At 47.6% G+C, this 20,588-nt stretch overlaps 1 protein-coding gene across 2 annotated transcripts; it reads right to left on the bottom strand.

The window, feature by feature from the left end:
* Positions 1-341: 341 nt before the first annotated feature.
* Positions 342-10,993, bottom strand: COPS8 (COP9 signalosome subunit 8). Of its 2 annotated transcripts, none has more exons than XM_047773845.1 (8): positions 10,817-10,993; positions 9,750-9,820; positions 8,580-8,628; positions 7,554-7,686; positions 5,376-5,483; positions 2,980-3,042; positions 2,034-2,081; positions 342-1,333 (listed from the first exon to the last, which is right to left on the bottom strand). In XM_047773845.1, the coding sequence occupies exons 1-8, from the start codon at positions 10,892-10,894 to the stop codon at positions 1,254-1,256; spliced, it is 630 nt and encodes a 209-aa protein (XP_047629801.1). In that variant the 5' UTR covers positions 10,895-10,993; the 3' UTR covers positions 342-1,253. The 2 variants fall into 2 exon arrangements, with proteins under 2 accessions (XP_047629801.1, XP_047629802.1); XM_047773846.1 differs by lacking the exon at positions 10,817-10,993 and adding an exon at positions 9,918-10,104.
* Positions 10,994-20,588: the final 9,595 nt, after the last annotated feature.

The raw sequence follows: 20,588 nt of genomic DNA, 5'->3' as shown, positions 1-20,588 counted from the left end.
CTGGCCATCAGTGGTTCTCACTGTTACTGCTTCTAATTATTTCAGGCTTTTCAAACAGAAAAAGCTAGAAATATGTACTGTTGAGAAAGAAAAATAATCATGGAATTCCTCTCGTGGCTCAGCGGAAACAAATCTGATTAGAATCCATGAGGACGCAGATCCTGCTTGCTGCTGTGGTGTAGGCTGGCAGCCAGAGTTCCGATTCGACCCCTAGCCCAGGAACTGCCCTATGATGCAGGAGCGGCCCTTAAAACAAAAGAAATTTGTATTTTAAGAGTGACAATGTATCCATAGGAAGACCAGAATAGTGAAATTTCCAGAAACTACCTTCAGTAAAACAGTTGAGGAATTCAATTAATTATTTATTGAACAAATGCAGAATAAATGAACTAGGGGGTAGCTTTACCCTGAAGATACAAGGAACAGCTTCAAACATCAGAGGCTGTCACACAAAAAATGAAAGCCTTGTACAGTATTTCTCAAAAGGCAGAACTTGACCCAAGGGATAAATATAAGCAACCAACAGGCTGCAGGGTAGCTGGACAAAGTGGATCACTCAACAGCTTCTGTCTCAAGTAACGCACTCCACAGTCTCCCTCCTTCTGAAAGGAATCGCGGCAACTTCGTGCTTCTCGTGAAGGTCTTAATAAGTCCATCTCCACGGCAAGCCCTCCACTGCCAGCAATGGATGTACTCACACTCTCAAAAAAGGCAAACAACCTAAAGCTAACAAAGCGGTTTACTACGGAAACGGGTCTTTTGTTCTTAGCTCTAGCTCAGCATTTTTACGACTGATTCTCAGCAGGGGAGAGGGGAAGAGCACAGCCCCGAGGAGGGGGAGTCAGGGTCCCCAGACAGTCAGATAGGCCCCTGGGGACAGCCGTGCATCAGTGCAGCCACCAGCCCGCGGTGCAGGCGCAGGGTGCCTCGAGCCGGGGAGGAAGCAGCTGACAGCCGCTGCGACGCAGGCAGCAGGGAGCTCATTCACGAGTCACTAGGAAACACTAACTCCCTGCTAACACTGACGGGCTCCGTCCAAATCGTCAACTAGCACAAAATGAGAATTGTTTCCACGACCATTCAGCATAACGTTGAAGGACAAAATATATATTCTTCTTTACGTGTTTTATCACATACTCAGTAAGGAACGCTGAGGTGCTCAATCCAGCCAATAAAATTGCAAATAAAAACTTTACATTTCTCTATTTGTCAGTATACAGGATTCTGGTGGTGGATCTGGAACTCGGAGTCAGTCAGTTTTCGAGGAAAGCCACGTAGTCAGTGAGTCGGGCTAACTGCTGCTCGTTGGGGATGGGCGGGACAGGGGCAGCCTCTGCACAGGAGAGAGACACGCAGTCAGACGCCAGGGTCACCAGACGCTGTCCTGGCACCCGCACCCACCCAGGTCTTTAATTTAGCAAAAAGCAAACTTCCTTAGATGTGCCCTGATTTTGGACATTTAAAAACAAACAAACAAACAACAACAAACACAAACAAAAAAACAAGCCAAGAAGCCTCAACTTGAGTTTTCCCAAACTGGGATGGGAGTAAAGGCATGTCTGGCTTTGCTGTCACTGAAGTTTCTGCCTCAAGGTCAACACCGCTTTTAACAGGGGCACCTCCCCAGGGAGAACACAGCTCTTCCTGGAAAGACTGCTCCCCACCTGACTTGTTTCCAATCCGCTAGGGCTTACACCACCTGCCAGGCACGCCTCGAGAATGCGAAACTGTCACTGAACACAACCCCACAAGCAAAGGACCCACCCACCCTCTCGGAGTTTCGTTCTAACATCTGAGCGACCAGGTCTGACTCAGGGCTGGTGAGCGCTATCTGGGGTCCCCAACGGGATCCCGGGAGGCTCTGGGCCAGGCCTGTGGGGCTGCCTCAGGGTAAAACTTGCTTCACTCCCTCTTGTAACCAGATGTACTGCTCTAAACATCGAGTACAGAATTTTATCTCTGTTTGCGAGTTTAGAGCTGTAAAAGTAGCCACTACAATGGAGAAAAACAACGGAGCGTTTGAAAATACATACCTGACAACGGAATAAATCTGTTAAAGGAAACATCCAGGGCACCTGCAACTAAATACAATTTAGAGCCCAATGTATAGACGTCATTGCAAAGAAGTGTCACATCGAACATGTCATTTTTCACACAAAGGCAGTTAGAGCGTTGAATTCTCAAGGAGAGGCAACGATTCCGCTCTATTTTATTACACGGATCTCTCTATCACAGCAGCCTTCTCGCCCCATCTAGACTGGCCGGGGCTGCGTTTCACCCCTTCTGCACCCTCGCAGGGCTAGTGCGCTGAGATCCATGTACTGCTTTACCGTGGGGCAGCAATGCCTAAACAAGAGAATTCCGAGCGGGCAGAGGCACTCTGGGAAGGAGCCGATCAGAGGGTTTATGATGCGGGCACGGAGCCCTGCTCTAAAGACAGGGCGGGTAAGCAGGAGGGGAGCCATGGCTCATTTCAGAGAGGGGTCTGAGGGACCACAAATTCAGATCAAGACAGGACTGGCCAAATCATTTAAGGGCTTAAAAGGCCAGAGAACTTGACTTTGTACAAGGTAAAACTGAAAGTCCCGCTGAGAAGATGAGTCTACATGTCTACGGCACCAGGAGAAAGGGGATTATCTGAGTATTTCGAGTATCTTCTTAAAAGGCAATAGTTTAGATATCAAGGAAAAAGTTAAAAATAGCCCCACAAATAAAAGGATAGGAGATGAATACTTAGTAAAAAATTAGGTTATAAAAAGGATTATGGTTTTTATTTTATAGAGTGGTTTTTTAATACAAGAAACAAATTTTAAGAAATGAAGATAAAACTAGGTGACCTGAAGGTCCTTTCCACTCTCAGTGACCGGCGTCCCACGTCTGTATTTAACATGAGTTACGTCCATTCTGCTAGCACAGCAGAATTTTCTGCCGAGTTAGTCGAAGAGCTCAGAGCTCTGACGGTCGGAGAGCCGCACCTACCTGGCTTCTTGGGCATCACCATCCTCGTGGAGGAGTCAGCCTGCCACCCCTGCTCCAGCACCCCTAGACGGGTGATTCCACACAGAAACAAGGGTTAGAAACACGCAAAACCCCGAACCTTTCACCTACAAGACCTAGGATCGGTCCATGACAGGACCCGAATGGGAGACCTGACGTGTCACTTATCCTGTAATGTAATTTTCTAGAAAGACTCACTAGAGACACTAGCCTCATGGGACCCTGGCTTTGGAATATTTCAGAAAGAGCTACCAGGCTGATGCAGTCACCAAGAGATGACTAGTCCTCTATTACTCACGTATGTACGTGTACATGTACCCACACGCTCACACACGCGTACATGGCGGACGGCACGAACCGGATCAAGGTTATTAAAACCAGACCGAAGGAAGGCCGGTACGGTACTCCCTGGAGTCGCTACATCAGCCGTGACAGCGATGACAGAGACAGCAGCGCACGGTGCAGCACAGAAGGCTGACCAGCAGGGACTGTGTGAGGCGCTCTCATGGGGATTATCTCAGGGAACCAGCACCACCACTCTAGAAGGTGGGCCACGCCACCGTAACTGAAGGGATGTGGAAACGAGGTTTGGGGAGTTCCAGCGACTGGTCTTTGTCACACAGCTCGCACGGGGAAGGCACCAGGATTCACGCTCAGACAGTTAAGAGAGCATGGACTCTGGGATACATATTTATTAGATAATAAGTTATAGATCAACTTGAAGACAAGAGTCAAAACAAACGAATGTTTGTATGAATAAATAACAGTATGACGTGCGCTATGAACGTTCAAAAACCTGCCGTCTGGGCATCCAGAGCTGTGTTAGGCCTTGGAAATGTAACAGGAACATGTGGTGCTTGGGAGGTCCCGTCGTGGCGGAGCGGAAACGAATCAACTAGTATCCATGAGGATGCGGGTTTGATCCCTGGCCTCGCTCAGTGGGTTAAGGATCCAGCGTTGCCGTGAGCTGTGGTGTAGGTCACAGATGCAGCTAGGATCCCACGTTGCTGTGGCTGTGGTGCAGACTGGCAGCTGTAGCTCCGATTCGATCCCTAGCCTGGAAACTTTCATATGCTGTGGATGCGGCCTTAAAAAGCAAAAACAAACAAACCAACAAACAAACAAATAAATAATACGTGGTGCTTAATGGAGCTCGTTTTTGGATTGGCGAATCCAAAATGTCGATTATTGCAAAACAATGTCACAAGGACGTGCCACATTCTCAAGCAATCCAGCAAGGGGAGAGGAGCGCTTGGGCATCAGCTGAGAAATGAAAATGCAAAAGCACACTTGGAAACCAGGGGGTAAGGGGGGTGCAGGCCTCTAGGTTACTGGTAAGAAACAGAGAGGGGAAAATGGGCTGGAATGACGTGACTTGACCAAGGAAGGCTGAAACTCAGATTTCTAAATGTGAGCTCCGAGATCAATTAAGACCCAGTTCCTTAAAAAAACAAGACCAAAAAACCCTAAAACATGTATCAGTGTGTTAATTTGCACAGGAAAAGAATAACCTGAAGACGTTCCGGGTTCCGGCTGAAAATTACGACGTGCCCCGCCCGCCCGGCTGGCACCTCCAAGAGCAGATGCACGTCCACGTCCTTTGTTTTCTTGCATCTCACACTTGCTACGACTTGTGAAAACTACGAGGTACCTGGGACCTGATGCTGCAGCCCCATTCGCCCTTCTGCTTCCAGCAGCTCAGTGTAAACCACCCCCCTGCCCCCCCACTATCCGCCTCCTTCCTGGGCATCAGCTGGGAGGGCTCACCACACTGCCCAGGACTCAGGTGCTGATAAAGGCCTTGGAGGTAAAAGCGGAGGCGCTCCAGGGGTGGGAACGTGGGAACCGTGAAAGGAGTAACTACAGGGCGTTCCAGAGGTTCCAGAGGGAAGCGCTGGATAATCACAGACAACAAGAGCACGTCTCAAAGACACAGTCAAGTTTCAACGTCATAAAAATGGCCAAGGATTCCTTTCCGAAGCTCCTGCTCTAGGAGAGCTTTCACTGGTGCCTATCCTTGGGAAAAAGTGCTTTAAAGGTAAATGCGAAGCTGAAATTTACCCTCACTCAGTTCAAAAACCTCTACAAACCAGAACATTCTAACTCATGTGGTGGTGAAACGTGAGGTGACCTGGTCTGTGTCATCTCTCCCCACGCCCTCCGGGTGGCAGTCCACACATGGCAGGGCTTGGCGACCCAGCGGGGGGAGGGGGGTTGCTGTGCACACACGCGTTTCTGTCACCTGTCTCAGGAACAAACACCACCCAAGGTCAAAGCAAGCGTATCCTGTTGCAGTGGTTTCAGATAAGGACTGCGGACCTGTGCTTTGCCCTCCCGTTCCCGTTTCCCTTGGAGAGCACAAAGTAAGCCGAGAATACCTTTCACAGCTTCCTCCACAGGCAGGCCGACGAAGGCTGCGAAGTCGTCGGCGACGATGGAGGTGTAGGCTTGAGAAACCAGGGCGAAGGCGCGCCTCCGGGTAGCATCTGCAGCGGGAGTGGAGGTTTGGCAAACAGTGAAGCAAAAGAGCTGGCATTTTTGAAACACGCGACTGAATTACCTCATTGTCCTTGGTCAAATTTGAAAAGCAAGACTAGATCAACCTAAAAGTTTCTGTGCTCAGATACAGATCTATGCGCCTACCATGCAAGAAGGGTTCAAACAGGGCTGAATAAACGAATGCCTTTCTCATACTTCCTCTTAGATCAAAAGCTCTCTACGTGACAATACATACCACAAAGACGGAAAAAAGTTAATATACACAAGACTCCAACCCTGAGAAAATCTCATTTAAATGGGGGATACACTTAGGCTGTATATTTTTAAATTTCCCTTTTATCCCACTTCTAAACATTGGCATGAACGGAGCAGAAACCACTACTCCTGTAACTAGCTGCCCTCTCTCAGCGTCGTCTCTGCCACAGGACCACAAAGGGAGCTGCAGGACAAGCCGTATACCTGGAGCTCTCTTCCTGACTTTCGGGTCTGCTCTGAACTTGCAACGTCATTCAGGTTCGAACCCTAAGGTCAAGCCCCGGAGAGCCCGGCCTAGCAGGAAGGGGCTGCCGGCTGCTGCGGCAATGACACATTAAAAAAGAAGACGTTACATTCAGCCGTAATCCAATGTTAGGAGAGGACCCTCCCCAGGCTGCACTGACGGAGGGGACCACGGCACCATTCACGAAGCTAGGGCCTGTAAAACTCTCAGGACCCCAAGCTGCAGGTGAAGAGAGGAGTCTGCTTAGAACAAGGAAGTGCTTATCCATGTTAATTTACTTACAACCAGCGGAGGAGAGCACTCTTACGATCCCCTTTTATAAAGTGGAAAATGAGGCGTAGATGGGTCACTCCCAGCAGGGACAGACCTGACCTCGAGAAGTCTAACTCGAGTGCCAGCTCCCACCCGTCAGGTGCACGCCGTCCGGGGCCCACCCCACTGATTGCTTTCACAGGAGTTCTTATCCTACTGGAGAGCCTGCAGGTGGAGGGAAGGGGAGGGAGAAGCAGCAAGCCCGTCCACCTGCTGACTGAGTCAGGAGACCTGGCCCCAGTCCTGCCAGTGAACCCGGGAAAAGGCACAGGGCCTGTGTCCTGAGCTGGGCCCCAGGACAGCTCACGAGCCCGAACTCCCCGGGCTCATGGGAAGAGGTGAAGGTATTTCCTGCGTGACTCCCCAAAGCTGCTCCTACCATCAGGCAACCTTTCTCCACAGCCTCCCCGGCTCAGCTGCTGGCCCTGCACTCCGGCTCATTTTCTCCAAATTCAAAGCAAGTTGACCCCTGCTTTGCCACTCGCAGTGTCTGTTTTATGCTGACACCGTCCTACCGTGCCAAGAGCGAGGTACACTTCTGAAGCAGTCTTCACCTTCTGTCCCCCTGAAAAGCTGATACCCTCCCTGCTCACTGACTCCCCCAGGGCAGGCAGGCGGACAGTGAAGGCAGCTATTACCCACAGAGGCAAGGGAACAGGTGAGAAGGGTATAACCACACATGAAAGAGCGAACCAAGACCAGAAGCAAATGCTGAGGGTGGGAGAACAGAGAGAGCAGGGTCGAGTTCTACTGTAGGCTCGGAGCTCTGCTGCACCAGACTCGTCATTTTTTTAATCAAAGTGATTTAAAAAAAATCTGAGGATCTATGTACTGAGTTGATGAGTCATAAATCCAGAAACTGGAGGCAATCCCTACGAGAGCCTGAGGCCCACAGAGTCCAGAGCAGTGTGTACTTTCAAACGCGTGGGGTTTAAAAACTTTACCCAACTCACTAGACTATTACAAAATTCCATTTTCAGAAACAAAAAGAGCCTTTGACTGAAAAGAGCAATTTCAATCTAGAATTAAATTGAGACAGTGAGGTCCTCAGCTGATAATATAAACTCAAGCAACATGAAATCAAAGCACAATTATAGCAAATCTAAAAAAGAATTCTGAAAACTTCCCCATCCACTTAGCAGGACATACCTTTTTTTAAAAAACACACCATTGACTTACTTCAACACGGCAGGACTTAAGAGAGAGGTCTAGCCTAACTTAACTCTAGACCACAAAGAAACACTACCTCTGAGTGCTTCCATGATGGGCTGGACCGTCTCGGACCACTGGTGGGCGTTGATGGTGGTGTAGACGCCAGGGAAATCCCTCTGCCAGATTCTCTGCCCCACTGACCAAATCCCCCCAAGTTCAGAATTTGCCTGCAAGAAACATCACTGCCTCTGAGAATATGCACTCTGCAGATATAACAACAGCTGTATCTTAAAAGACAACTCGGCATTTAAGAAGTGTAATTACTTTTTCACCCCAATCACTGTCAAAAGGCTTTAAACGCTGTGAACGGTACTGTAAAACTTATTTGCACATTTTCTACGGATTTTTGTTATAATAGAAAATGAAGGCACAAGAAAGCATTCCAAAAATAGTCCAGAAGTAGTCCAGGAATTGGTTACCTTAAACACTTTTTAAAAAGATTTTTATTTATATTTACAAATATACAGATTTCTATAACATCCAACAGAAATTACAATTTCTCATCAGAGGAATTTATAGATCTGTTCATAAACTTTATTACCAGTTTAATAACTATTTCTGTGAGCCACAAGGAAAAGAAAACAAACTTTTAAGAGACTGCTTTTTGTTTTGGGGGTTTTTGGTTGCACTCGCAACATGTGCAAGTTCCCGGGCCAGGGATCAAAGCTGCGCACAGCAGCAACCCGAGTGGCTGCAGTGACAACGCAGATCCCCATGCTGAGTCACAAGAGAATTCATAAGACATTGCTTTTTGGGGGGATGGGGGGCACACCTGAGGCATATGGAGGTTACAGGCTAGGGGATGAATCAGAGCTGCAGCTGCCGGCCTACACCACAGCTACAGCCACACAGGATCCGAGCCTGTCTTTGACCTATGTCACAGCTCAGGGCAGCGCTGGATCCTCAACCCACCGAGCAAGGCCAGGGATCAAACCCGTGCCCTCATGGATGCTGGTCAGATATGCTACCGCTGAGCCACAAGGGGAACTCCCTGAAACTGCTTTTTAAGTGAATGTCATTACTACAGTAAAGTAGTAAGATTCATCACAAGAGTACTTACCGACTTTATAGCAGGTGGTATTCTTTTCCAAAGGTATCTTGCATTATTCCTAATTTATATCCCCCAAGAAAGAACAAGCAATTTAGAAAAATCATCTAAAATTCTAGATCCCACTGCAAATACACAGAAGTATACTCTGAAATACTCTATGTTAAACAGGGTGAAATTTAGTTGTACATGAATTTGTCCAGGTGAAATAAGAGCGGTTTCCCAGATAAAAAGACATTAAATATTTTTACCAAAGTAACATTTTGCCATTTTTACTGAATTTTTAAATTAATAATCCAGATCTTAAATTAAGGTTACAGTACAAAGACTTAAATAGGACTACCTAAATAATCTAGTCATATATAAAAACAAACAGATTCATACACTTTCAAGGCACTGCTGTTCCCTGACAATATACAGCTACACAATGCTTTTCTCCATCTCATGACCCTTCCTCCTACCAGTGGCTACAGAGCCATCACACCTTCAAGGCAGGTTTTTTTTGTTTCTTTTTCTTTTTTTTTTTTTAAAGAGTTTGGAATCTTGAACGATAACAAACATATAATGACATGATTATAAAACAAGAAACATAATTTATACAATAGATGAGTAATAAAAATCTCAGTTTAGTTTAAAAGATGCCAAATAAGAAGGTTTACAAGAATTTTAAAACAAAATTGAACAGTAATCATCATGGGTTTCAGAACATAAGGACTCTTTTTGCGCAGTTATACTGACTTGTCTTCAATGAACGTGAATCAGGAATAATTAAAAACAAAAACCTTTCAAGAAATCGCATACATGACAGTAACAAATTCCTCTTCGCTCTCTCAATTTTCCCTTTCGGTTTCTCTTAGTCTATCGATCACATGTGACATTAAGTAAACAGAGGTCATAAAAGACAGATGTTTCGTAACAAAAGAGAAGAGACTAACAGATTTAAAGGAATTTACTGACACTGTAGTTCATCTTAACAGATTGAAAAATTTTAAGAAAGATATAAGAAAAGAAGTGCATTTTACCTCAGCCTAATCACGATTTAAGTCATGATTCAATATATGAAATAAATATACTATTACAATAAAATGTAAAGCTCCTTCTATGTCTTAGTGATGCTACTTCAATGCAAGAATAATTTCTTCAGGAAGCTGTTTCTCTTAGCTTTAGGTAGAAGGTACTTACATGTCATTATGGAGCAGATATAAAGCTAGAAGCTGACCATACACTAGAGGTGTAGCAATTCCTCCTGGAGCCTTTAAAGCCAAAAACAAAAGAGAAAAAGCTCATTTATTCGTATACTTTTGTATTTTTCAAAGCATCTAAAAAGTAAGCATATTTCATAGTTCTTACCCTTACAGATGGAGAAGAAGAGAGTATCACACACTAAAAGCCAGAGTGATAAGTTTAGATCTGTCACCAGCTATGAATTATCTCCCTCTGGGCGACTGAGTTTATATGTGCACAGGAATATTTCAGTGGGATCCCTTTCCCAGTTCTCAAATTCTTATTTAAATGGCCTTACTGTTACAAGAGTATTTCCCACAGATTCCTCAAGTATGATGATTCTGCCCATTATACCAGGTATGTTGAAAATCTAGGTAAATGAGTAATGAAGAGAGAAACGTCACAGCTGAATGACGAAGACATTTCTCTCCTTGTTCAACTTTATTCAGAAAATCATCTATTAAGTGTCTATTAGTGAGCTGCTGCTTCTGGCAGTAGTCTCTTTGGGTTAATTAACTTTTTATACTGATACTATACATGCTTTTAAGTGCCTTTCTAAGAAAATTAAAAAAAAAAAAAAAACCCTTACTGTTAAGACCTTCATGAAATAAATTTCACCAGTCCTAATGAAGCTAAGACGGCAAGCTTCCGCGACACGAGACTAAGGACTTTCCTTGTTAGGAATAGGCTACAACGCGCACACAGACGTCGTCAACAAAATCCACACTCCCTCACCTCTCCCCACGATGGGGAGGAAACATGTTTAACACGAGAAGCATATTGGAGAGTGTTAGGAGCAGAGACGCACAGCATTTTCGGGCTCACTGGCTGAAGACAAAACAACAAAAAGCCCCCAGCAAGTTCGGGGTGGCGAGGCCTGCATGCTCAGCCAGGAGCAGGCCCGGCGTCCCGGGCTCCACACGTCCGGCCCCGCGCCCGCCCCAGCCCCGCGGGCCCTGGGCCCCGTTACCCTGGAGACCGGCGCCGCACAAGGCCACGCGCGACCCCGAAAGGCGAATGGCTACCTCCAGCTCCTGGTTCTCGCACTGATCCAGCAACTTTTTGAAATTAAAGGCACTTTCCGCCATCACCGCCACTGGCATCTTCCCGGCCGGTCCTGCCGCCGTACCTCCCCTTCTAGCTGGACCCCAGACTTGTCCCTCCGGGCGTCGCGCCCGAGATGACGTAAAAGCCGCCGTCGCCGCCGAGCTCCCGTGCGCAGGCGCATCATCGGTTCCGGCGCGTCATTAGACGTCGCTGCGGCCAGGCGGGGTCGCCGCCGCTCTGGCCCGTGCACTCTATGTCCTGGAGGACTCGCCTGGCGTCTGGGGACGCGGCTTTCAGAGCCAGGGTGGGCGGGGACTGGCGCCTGTCTGCGGACTCTTCGCTGCCTTTACTCTGAGGCCACGGAAATTTAAAAGTTCAAAACCCAGCTTTCGGGTCCTCCCCCCACCTCCTCCTTCAGCAGCCCTCCCGCTTCGGTGCAGGCGGTGCGGTCCTTCCTGGGGGGCTCCCCTCCTGCAGGCCCCCCATCCGAGAGAGGCTGCGCCAGCGTGGACCACCCGACAGGGCCTGAGCTCGGACCTCTCCGGACCTCACGCCGCCTCCCTCCAGGCTACTCCCGGACAGTCACCGCAGCCAAAATGATGCTTTTATGAAACTTACGTCGTCTTGTTATTCTTCTGCTCAAATCCCTGACAATCCAGAGCCTTTGACATCGCTCACAGATCAAATCCCCAGATCCCTCCGACTTGCTCTAGCCATCCTGGCCTCCTTAGTTTTCTGCCCAGTCCTAAGGAACGTTGTATGGTGCGTTATTTATTTATACTTTGGTTTGCTGCCCTTGCCTAGGCCACCCTGCTGCAGGGTCAGCCGCACGATTTGTGAGTCCAAAGCAAATTGAAAATGCACATCACTAGTTCAAAAAACAGAAGGGGAATTACCCGTAAAGGCTATAGAATCTAAAGCTTTTCCCTTATTCCGCAGTGTTTCAACTTTTCATAGCATTCTAAAGTTTGCTATTTAATATTCTAAGAAAGGGAAAAAGCAAAAATTTCAATTATTAGCATGCATCTTACCATCTGTCTTTATATTTTACGAAGCCAGTTTTAAAGGCGAATATAAGTGCATTTAACTCATGTGGAATCACAGAAATCACACAACTGGTAGACGTAACACTTTCTTTGTACTTAAGTTGGGTCTTGCTGAATTCCTATCATTTGGGGTCGACTGGGAATTCTGCATTCATGGGGTATTTTAAACACTGTGGAGGGCAGAAAACGCATACCTCAGTCATCTCTTTGAGTGAGTGTCTGTCCTCCCTATGGACTTCACTTGCCAAACCCACACTCGAAGATAAAATTATTTAGGATTCCAAGACAGTGACGGTTTCACTGATTATTTTTGCAGAATCAACACTTTCCATGTGGAAATGGTTGTGTTTAGTTATGCTTCAGATAGAACATAGAGATAAGAAAAGCACTGCAAAAGTCTCTCAAAGAATTGCCAAAAACCTTAAATAGGAAGGTGTGCAAATAGCTGGTAGAACTCGAGATATTTTGGGGGAATGAAAGCAACACACTTTCATTTGCCCAAAAAAAGAAAAGAAAAGGGACTAAGGGTAAAATGATTCTGAGGTCATTCGACAAAGTTTGAGGAACAAGATTTTGAATTTTCAACATGTGATAATGGCTCCCAGCCTATTTCTGGCCAAAAAAGATTTCAGTGGGAAGATAGTTATTTCAGAACTCTGAAATTTCATCTTTTTTTTTTTTTTTTTTTTACTTTATAGGGCCACATCTGTGGCATATGGAGGTTCCCAGGCTAGGGGTTGAATCGGATGGAGCTGGCCACAGCCAGAACACTGGATACCAAGCCATGTCTGCAACCTACACTTTAGCTTGTGGCAACACCAGATCCTCGACCCACTGATTGAGGCCAGGGTAGAACTCGCATCCTCATGGATACTAATTGGGTTTGTTACCACTGAGCCACAATGGGAACTCCTAGTGAAGCTTTAGAAATACAATCACAGGTGAGAGGTAGAGCTTGAGGTATTATTCTGAGGACGAAACTCTACTTTTTGTTTGTTTGTTTTTAATTTTATTTTTAAATTATAATCAATCGAAACTAACAGACAGGCACAGTGACTTGGGAACTGGAGGCTGGGAGCTGCAGAGGGAAGGAAGAGTCTTGGGAGTGGAGGGGATGGAGTAAAAGGGGTCTAAGGTGAGACTTGGCTTACACATGAGGACCTCCAAGTGACAGTGAAGGGCTGCTGGATTTCCAGGTCTGCGCCGGTCAATACTGTTTTAGGTTGTTACTGTATGATGCTTCCCTTATCTTTTTACCCCCCAAACTTTCAGTCATAGGAGAAGTGCAGGGGTGTGATAAAGGGCAGTGTGGGAAAGAAGGCCGTGATTTTGGGAGGCAGCACTCAGAAGAGGCAGCACCCGGAGGAAGCTCTGGTCCCAAGAGATGCTGACTCTGGGGTGGCAGGAGATTGTGTTTCCCAAGGCACTTGGGATGAGGGGGTGGGCCAGCATGCTGAAGGGAAGCATGGGCCCTGGAGGCTGGAGGAGGTAGGTCGCAAACCCATCACCCTCGGCTGAGCCCCCTAGAGTGAGCTGCCCTCCTTCTCATCTCTTCTCAGAGAAGCACAGTCATTGAGGAGGTTGGAAATGGGAGGATGGCTAATTCAGAACCCTGGAATCTCACCCAGCTCCTAAGGAATCCACTGAAAAATACTAGGATTAACAAATGGGTTCAGGAAGATTGCAGGATAGAACACCTACATGCAAAATCAATTGTATTTCTATATAGCAATCATGAACAAACTGAAATTAAGAAAACAATTTCAGGAGTTCCTGCTGTGGCACAATGGGTTAAGAACCTGACCGCATGAAGTTCCCGTCGTGGCGCAGTGGTTAATGAACCCGACTAGGAACCTTGAGGTTGCAGGTTCGATCCCTGCCCTTGCTCAGTGGGTTAACAATCCGGCGTTGCCGTGAGCTGTGGCATAGGTTGCAGACGCAGCTTGGATCCAGCGTTGCTGTGGCTCTGGCGTAGGCCTGCGGCTGCAGCTCTGATCAGACCCCTAGCCTGGGAACCTCCATATGCCATGAGAGCAGGCCAAGAAAATGGCAAAAGACAAAAAACAAAACAAACAAAAAACAAAAACAAAAACAAAAAAACAGAATCTGACCGCAGCAGCTCAAGTCACTGTGGAGGCTCAGGCTGAATCCCCAGCCCAGTGAAGTGCATTAAAGGATCCATTATTGCTGCAGCTGTGGTGTAGGACTCAGATGCTGCTTGGATTCAATCCCTTGGCCTGGGAGCATCCATATGCCACAGGTGTGGCCATTAAAAAAAGAAGGGGAGGGAGAGGGAGAAGAGGAAGAGGAAGAAGAAGAAAAGGAAACAACTTAATTTAAAATTAGCATTGAAAGGGTAAGATACTGAAGAGTAAATTTAACTCAAGAAGTGCACTTTTCAATGTGGAAACTTCACTACAAAGCCACAGTAATCACTACAGTGTAGATATGTAGGTCAATGGATAACAAGAGAAAATACATAGATCAGTGGAGCAGATTGAGAGTCCAGAAATAAACCCTTGCATTGGCAGTCAATACATTTTTGACCAGGCTGCCAGGACCATCCTTCGAGGGAAAGAATAGTCTTATCAATAAGTGGTGCTGGGACAACTAGCTATCCACATGCAAAAGAGTAAACCTGGACCCTTAGCTCATACTAGACACAACCATAAAATCAAACTGGATTGAGGACCTCAGTGTAAGAGCTCGAACTATAAAACTGTTAGAAGAAAACATAGTGCAGGTCTCATAGCCTGGGGTTAGATACTGGTTTCTTAGCTGTGACGCTAAAAGCCCAGGAATTAAAAGAAAAAATAGATGAATTAGATGTCATCAAAATTAGGAAGTTTCTTGGTGTTCCTGCTGTGGATCTGCCTTCTCTCTGTGGGGATGCTGGTTTGATCCCTGGCCTGGCACGATGGCTTAAGGATCTGGTGTTGCTTGCTTTGTGGCAGCTGTGGTATAGTTCGCAGCTCTGGTCGGGTTCAATGCTTGGCAGGAGACTTCAATATGCCATGGAGGTGGCCGAGAAAGGAAAAAAAAAATGTTGGTACTTCAAAGGACACATCAGGGAAATGAAAAGACAACCACAGAATGTGAGAAAAGTTTGCAAACTGCATGCTGGATAAGAGACTTGGATTTAGAATAACTCAACAATAGAATGACAAATAACAAAATTTAAAAACGGGCAAAGGACGTCGTCATTTCTTCAGAGAAGGTGTACACATGGCCAATAAGCACATGAGGAGAAGCTCAACATCCCTACCTGTGAGTCAAACGCAAATTAGACCCGAAAATGAGCTACTACTTCCCACCCACTGTGGTGGTTTATAATTAAAAAAGACAGAAAATTAGTGTTGGTGAGGATATGGAGAAGCTGACACACTGTGCGCTGCTGGTGGGGCTGTCATATGGTGCAATTGCTTTGGAAAACAGCCTGGCACTTGCTCAAGAAATTAAACATGGGGCTAGTATATGACTCGCTAAGTCTATGCTGAGGTATACATCCAAGAGAAGTGAAAATATGTCTACACAAAAACACGCATGTGGACATTCATAGCAGCATTGTTATAACAGCCAAGAAGTAGAAACGATCTATCAGTTGAAGAACAGCAAGTAAAATAGGATATATCTAGGCAGTGGGATATTACTGGGCAGTCAACAACACTGACCTGCGCTACAACCTGATGAACCTTGAAAACATCCTGTTGAGTGAAATGAGCTAACTGCACATGACCAAATATGGTATGATTCTATTTATATGAAATACTCAGAATAGGCAAATCCAGAGAGACAGGAAGTGATCGGCAGCATGCGGCAGGACCTGGGGCAGAAGAACGGGCCACACAGGACCAGAGCCGTGGGTGGAGTTTATGGATCACGTGGGTCTGCATCAGAGTGGCGAGGAAGCAGCGGCAGAAACAGGCCGGTCTTGAACTGGCGCTCCTCTGTGGCCAGGACCTGGGCTTCATGCTGGGGGTGGAAAGCAAACTCAGAGAAGGGGCAGCTGCCTCTGTCGGCAAGACGAGACGCGCAGGCAAGGAGGGAAAGCAAGGTGCTTTTAATTCCTGAGCCACTGCGAACTCTGGGCAGAGTTGAGGAGCATGTAAATCCTGACAGATGGTCCTCTGGAGGAACTGGCATTGGGGGGATGCCGATGTGACCAAGATCAGGAAGGTCGGTGTTGACACACCGCCGGTGACGTGTGCACTTAGAGGGACATTTGTGTCTCTGGTGAAATCTCACATGGAGCTCTTGGCAAAGTCATCCCCGGTGTGGGACCTTGGGGGAGGATGCTACCGTTTTGGAAAGCAAGGGAGCGACACAACCGTAGCCTCCCGTGTAAGTTCATTCCCTGTTGGGTTCTGCCCCTGGGCATTTATTCCTGGGTGCTCACTGCTAAAGAGGAAGGAAATGTAGCTAAAGTGGCACAGCAACATCAGTACGACAGCTGAAGCCCTGATCATGACGTAAATGTCTACGCTGTGGATGGTTAAACACGCCGTGGTCGGTCAACTCAAGGGGATGTTTTGCCGCTTTTAAATTCCCAAGTCTTTGTAAAAGACTGTCTGAGATAATGTCCAGAAAAACATGGCAAATAATACTGTGTATACCTCTTGGCTGTTAGTGTGTTCCAGACTAGATTTATGGATAAAGATTGGAGGGAATAGAGAACTGAAAACTCCTATAAGGTTAGGGAGGGGTAGATGATGAGTGAAAGTTATTTTCTTTTAAGATCTTACAAAATATTATAAAATTATTTTAACGATGATTTTTGTTGCCTCAAGTCTTAACACTTACAATCCAAACTTAAAAATTAGGACACATCTCTTTCTCTTTTGGTTTCTCTCTTTTTTCTCCCCCTTTTGACGAATGCTTGTGTTCACAGGTGAATAACGAAAGAGAACATTTTTGCAAAACTTCTGAAAGGCCCTGGAGCTAAGGACAGGTAAATTTTAGGGACAGTTTGGAAGAATCAAGAAAAGTGGTAAAAAAAAAAAAAAAATGATGGCAGTGGAAGAAGCAAAGGCATTATAAATCAAGCAGGGAAGAGCAGTGACGGTCAGGAAACACGGTGTCTCAGAGAAAAATGTTATCATTGAAAGTCCCTTCTCACACTCATTATTTATTTCCTCAGTAGAGACCTGTCTCTTGGCTGACAACATGAGCAGAAATAAGGTGCAGTTCTTCGTTGTAAGTTTTATTTTAATTCTACAAACTCCACGGGGTGGGGCTGTGTTCTTGTGTTGTGAGCACGTGACATGGCAGGGGCTCAGTCAACGTTTGTTGAGTGAATGCTGACCACGTGTTCCCTGTGCTTTTATTGATTCCCCAAGAACAGGACGTTGCCTTGCTCACCCCGTCTCTCTCCATCAATCTTTGCTTCCTTTGCTTCTGTGTCTCCATTTCCTCGCAGCCTGATGGTCTGGTGCTTTCCGTCTGGCAGCAGTTGACAAAGAGGACCTTTCTCAAGAGGAAGGGGTGTCTGGGTGCTGCTCTCCATTCTCCACCCCCGGGAGTCCGGCTCCCTGCGTGTGCCCCGACTTGTACAGGGGAGCAGCCAGAACCGTTCTTGTCTCCCAAGAGCCCAGGACAGGATGTCCCGTTGTCCCTCCCTCTGTCCTCGCCAGGAGCACCCAGCACCTCTGCCTTCTGTCCTGCAACCCCTCCTCGTTTTTTGTGCTGGTTACTTCTCTCTTCATCACTCTCGTGGGCTGGAGGGCCACCCAGGATCCAATCCATCCCCACTGGGTTGGGGCCCGGCCCATGGGGAGCTCTTGAATTTCCTGCCTGCGCCTTAGGTCGCCTCCCCCATTTCCAGCCTGAGAACAGACAGTTGTCTTGGAACCAGAAAAGTCAGGTTCATGGCTATGATCCTGCCACTGCTGCAGCCATTACTAATCCGTCACAGCCTTCTTCCCACTGGAGTCTGGACAAGGGCTCAGAATCCCCCTCAACAAGGAACTTCAGCCAGTTCCTGCCCGAGGATAGGAGTTGGGGAGCCATTTGGAGCAACCAGGGTGAGTAGTTGGCACAGACTTCACTCCAGCACAGGGGTGCCAGGCTTCCCAAGCTTGATCATGGTGCCAACCTCGAGCCTTTCCGGAGGTGGAGTCAAGCCTGTTCCTCCTCTCCTGCCTCCCGCTCGCTCCGGGTTCTCCAAGTCCCAGCAGACTGTGTGTGGCTGAGAGTCACTGTGACCCCCAAGCCTAACTCGGGGTTCTCAGCCACAGCACATGTAAGGTGATGGGCTCTGGGTTTCATTTGACTTGTCCGCTGAGAGCATCTCGATGTGGCCTAGCCTCGGAGTCACCAGTCACCCGGGTGATCCTGTGCCCCCTAGACTGTGTGAACCACCAGCCTGGCTGGGAATGCGAAACTCCAGCGGCTCACTTTCCCACAGTGCCCAGTCCAGCTCTCTTGCCAACTGTGTGTGATCAATACACTCTCTGAGGGGGGTGATTCATACTTTCCTAGAAACGGACTGGGATCTGGAGTTGTTTCACAGAAAGTCTGTCTTTGGTGGGGAAGGACAGGCATGCAGGAATTTTGGAAACCCAACAGAACTCATGGTGTATGTGGGAATCAAAGCTGAAACCGTCATGAATTTCCCATGCAAGTGACAGCATGAGGTGGCGAACCCAGCCTCGGAGTCTTACCCCTGACCTTGGGCGAGCCCCCAGCCCCTCTTCGAGTCCAGCTTTGGTCCTGTAAGATCCAGGTAACACCCAGGCCGCCCTGCAAGGCTGCCTTGGGGGTTGAATTGGATTAGTCTTAGTCCAATGTGATTTTTGTTGATTACATGGAAGCTGTCCCATGAATGCTAGGTTGGGATGTCCCATCACCTTATCCACACCAGGTTTTAAGACACAGCTTTTTTAACCTTTGAGTGTGGAAAGCAAACATTATACTCAAGTTTTCTGGAAGGAACCCAGTTGTGGGGAAAGTCATTTCCAGTTTTCTCTCCTAGAAGGGGAGAAAGCAAGCAAGCAAAGGCAGAGTCGCCTGGAGACCTTCCGGGTGCCATCTCAGGATGATCCACCAGGGGGCGCTGTCGCATCGCGAGGATCTTTAATTTCCCTCCAGCCGTTGGAATTAGACCTGCCATGGGTTGAGGGAAGATTCATGTGGGACCGAATCTCATCCTCTATTTTTCAGCTCGGGACAGTTAATTCCTCCTCCTCCAAGCGACTTTTTCAAGTGGAAACCTGGGCTCTGTGCTCTTGAAGAGCCCCCTTCCATGCGCCTTATATTCGTCTCTAAATTGCTGCGCTGATGGTCCAAGCAGGCGGACGTGTGTGCAGGGCTCCAGTTTGCTGAAAGTCCTGATCCGCCTGGGGTATCGGGGTGCAAACTGAATGAAGGTTGGGAAGCAGAGGGAAAGGTTGGGCAGGTTCCTCTGGGCGTCCTCGGTGGTGGGAAAGGGGTTTCCTGGCTGTCCTGGGGAGGCTGATGGGCTAAAGGAGGGGCCAGTGAAAACATCACTGTGGTATGTCCTGGGGGTCTGGGACTGAGTCCAGGAGAACTGAGGATGATTTTTAAAGTGGATTCAGCTGGATTTGAGGGACCTAGTATTAAGCTACCTTATTTACATCATCTGCAGTATTCACAATGACCCAATGAAGAACCGAAGCCTAGAGAGGTTAGGTGACTGTCCTAAGGTCACACAGCTCATAAGTATGAGAGGTTTGAACTTGGAGATGTCTCACGCCAAAGCTCCCATTCTCAGCGGCATTGCACAGAGCCTGGGGGGACCCTGCAATACCAGTGGGTACTCCCTCCAGCCATGTTCACACTCCTATGTGACTCCTGGGATTGGTGCTAGCGGCCACCTGGAAACAACTCTATGCCTAGGTCGCAGGTGAACTTCTGAGGGCACATTATGAATCTGCGTCCTTCCTGATCCTTTCAATTCCATTCTGCCTCCACCCACTGCCCCGCCAAGACCTACTCACTCCACCCACCTCTGTTCCTCTTCCTCCTGGAGCCATTCTCTTACTAAGCACCTGCTGTGTGCCAGGCACTGCTCAAGATGCTGGGATTCAGCAGCAAATAGACCCAGTCTCTGTCCCCAAGCCACTGTGTGTCTGTGAAGCATTTCTCTGGTTCTCCTTCTGGAATTTACTGTTCCACTCTGTATTAATTATCCATACAACACCAGAACATAGCAGGCTGTACAATAGACATTTACCATCTCACACTTTTTGTGGTTCAGGATCCTGGTGTGGCCTGGCTGGGCTGTCTTTCAGGGTCTCTCACAGGCTGTAACTAAGGTGATGAATCCCCTTGAGGCCTCTGGGGAAGGAGCCCTTCCATGCTCCCCACGCGGTCCTTGGTGGGATCCAGCACCTCAGGGCTGTTCGTTGGAGGCCTCCCTCCTTTCCTGCCAAATTGGCCCCTGCATGGATCCCCTCACCATGCCGACCTTTGCAGAGTGGGAGATGGTGCCAGGGATGAAAACCAGAGTCCTTTTGTAATGGAGATGGACGTGATATCCCATCACTTGGCTATCTTGTATCCCATAGAGACAAGTCGCCAGGTGCAGCCCACACTTCATGGAAAAGCTATGAGCATCAGACAAGGGGGTGACTACCAGAAGTGGGGGAGCATTGAGGTTGTCTTGATAGCTACCCACCACTGTTTCCCCTCTGGCCCTCAAAGATTCACATCCCTTGCACATGAAAAATACACTCACCCTCCTCCT

Source organism: Phacochoerus africanus, chromosome 3, assembly GCF_016906955.1.
Source record: "Phacochoerus africanus isolate WHEZ1 chromosome 3, ROS_Pafr_v1, whole genome shotgun sequence".
NCBI classification, from domain to species: Eukaryota; Metazoa; Chordata; class Mammalia; order Artiodactyla; family Suidae; genus Phacochoerus; species Phacochoerus africanus.
The sequence above is the reverse complement of the archived record's forward strand: the minus strand, read 5'-3'. Positions and strand labels throughout refer to the sequence as shown.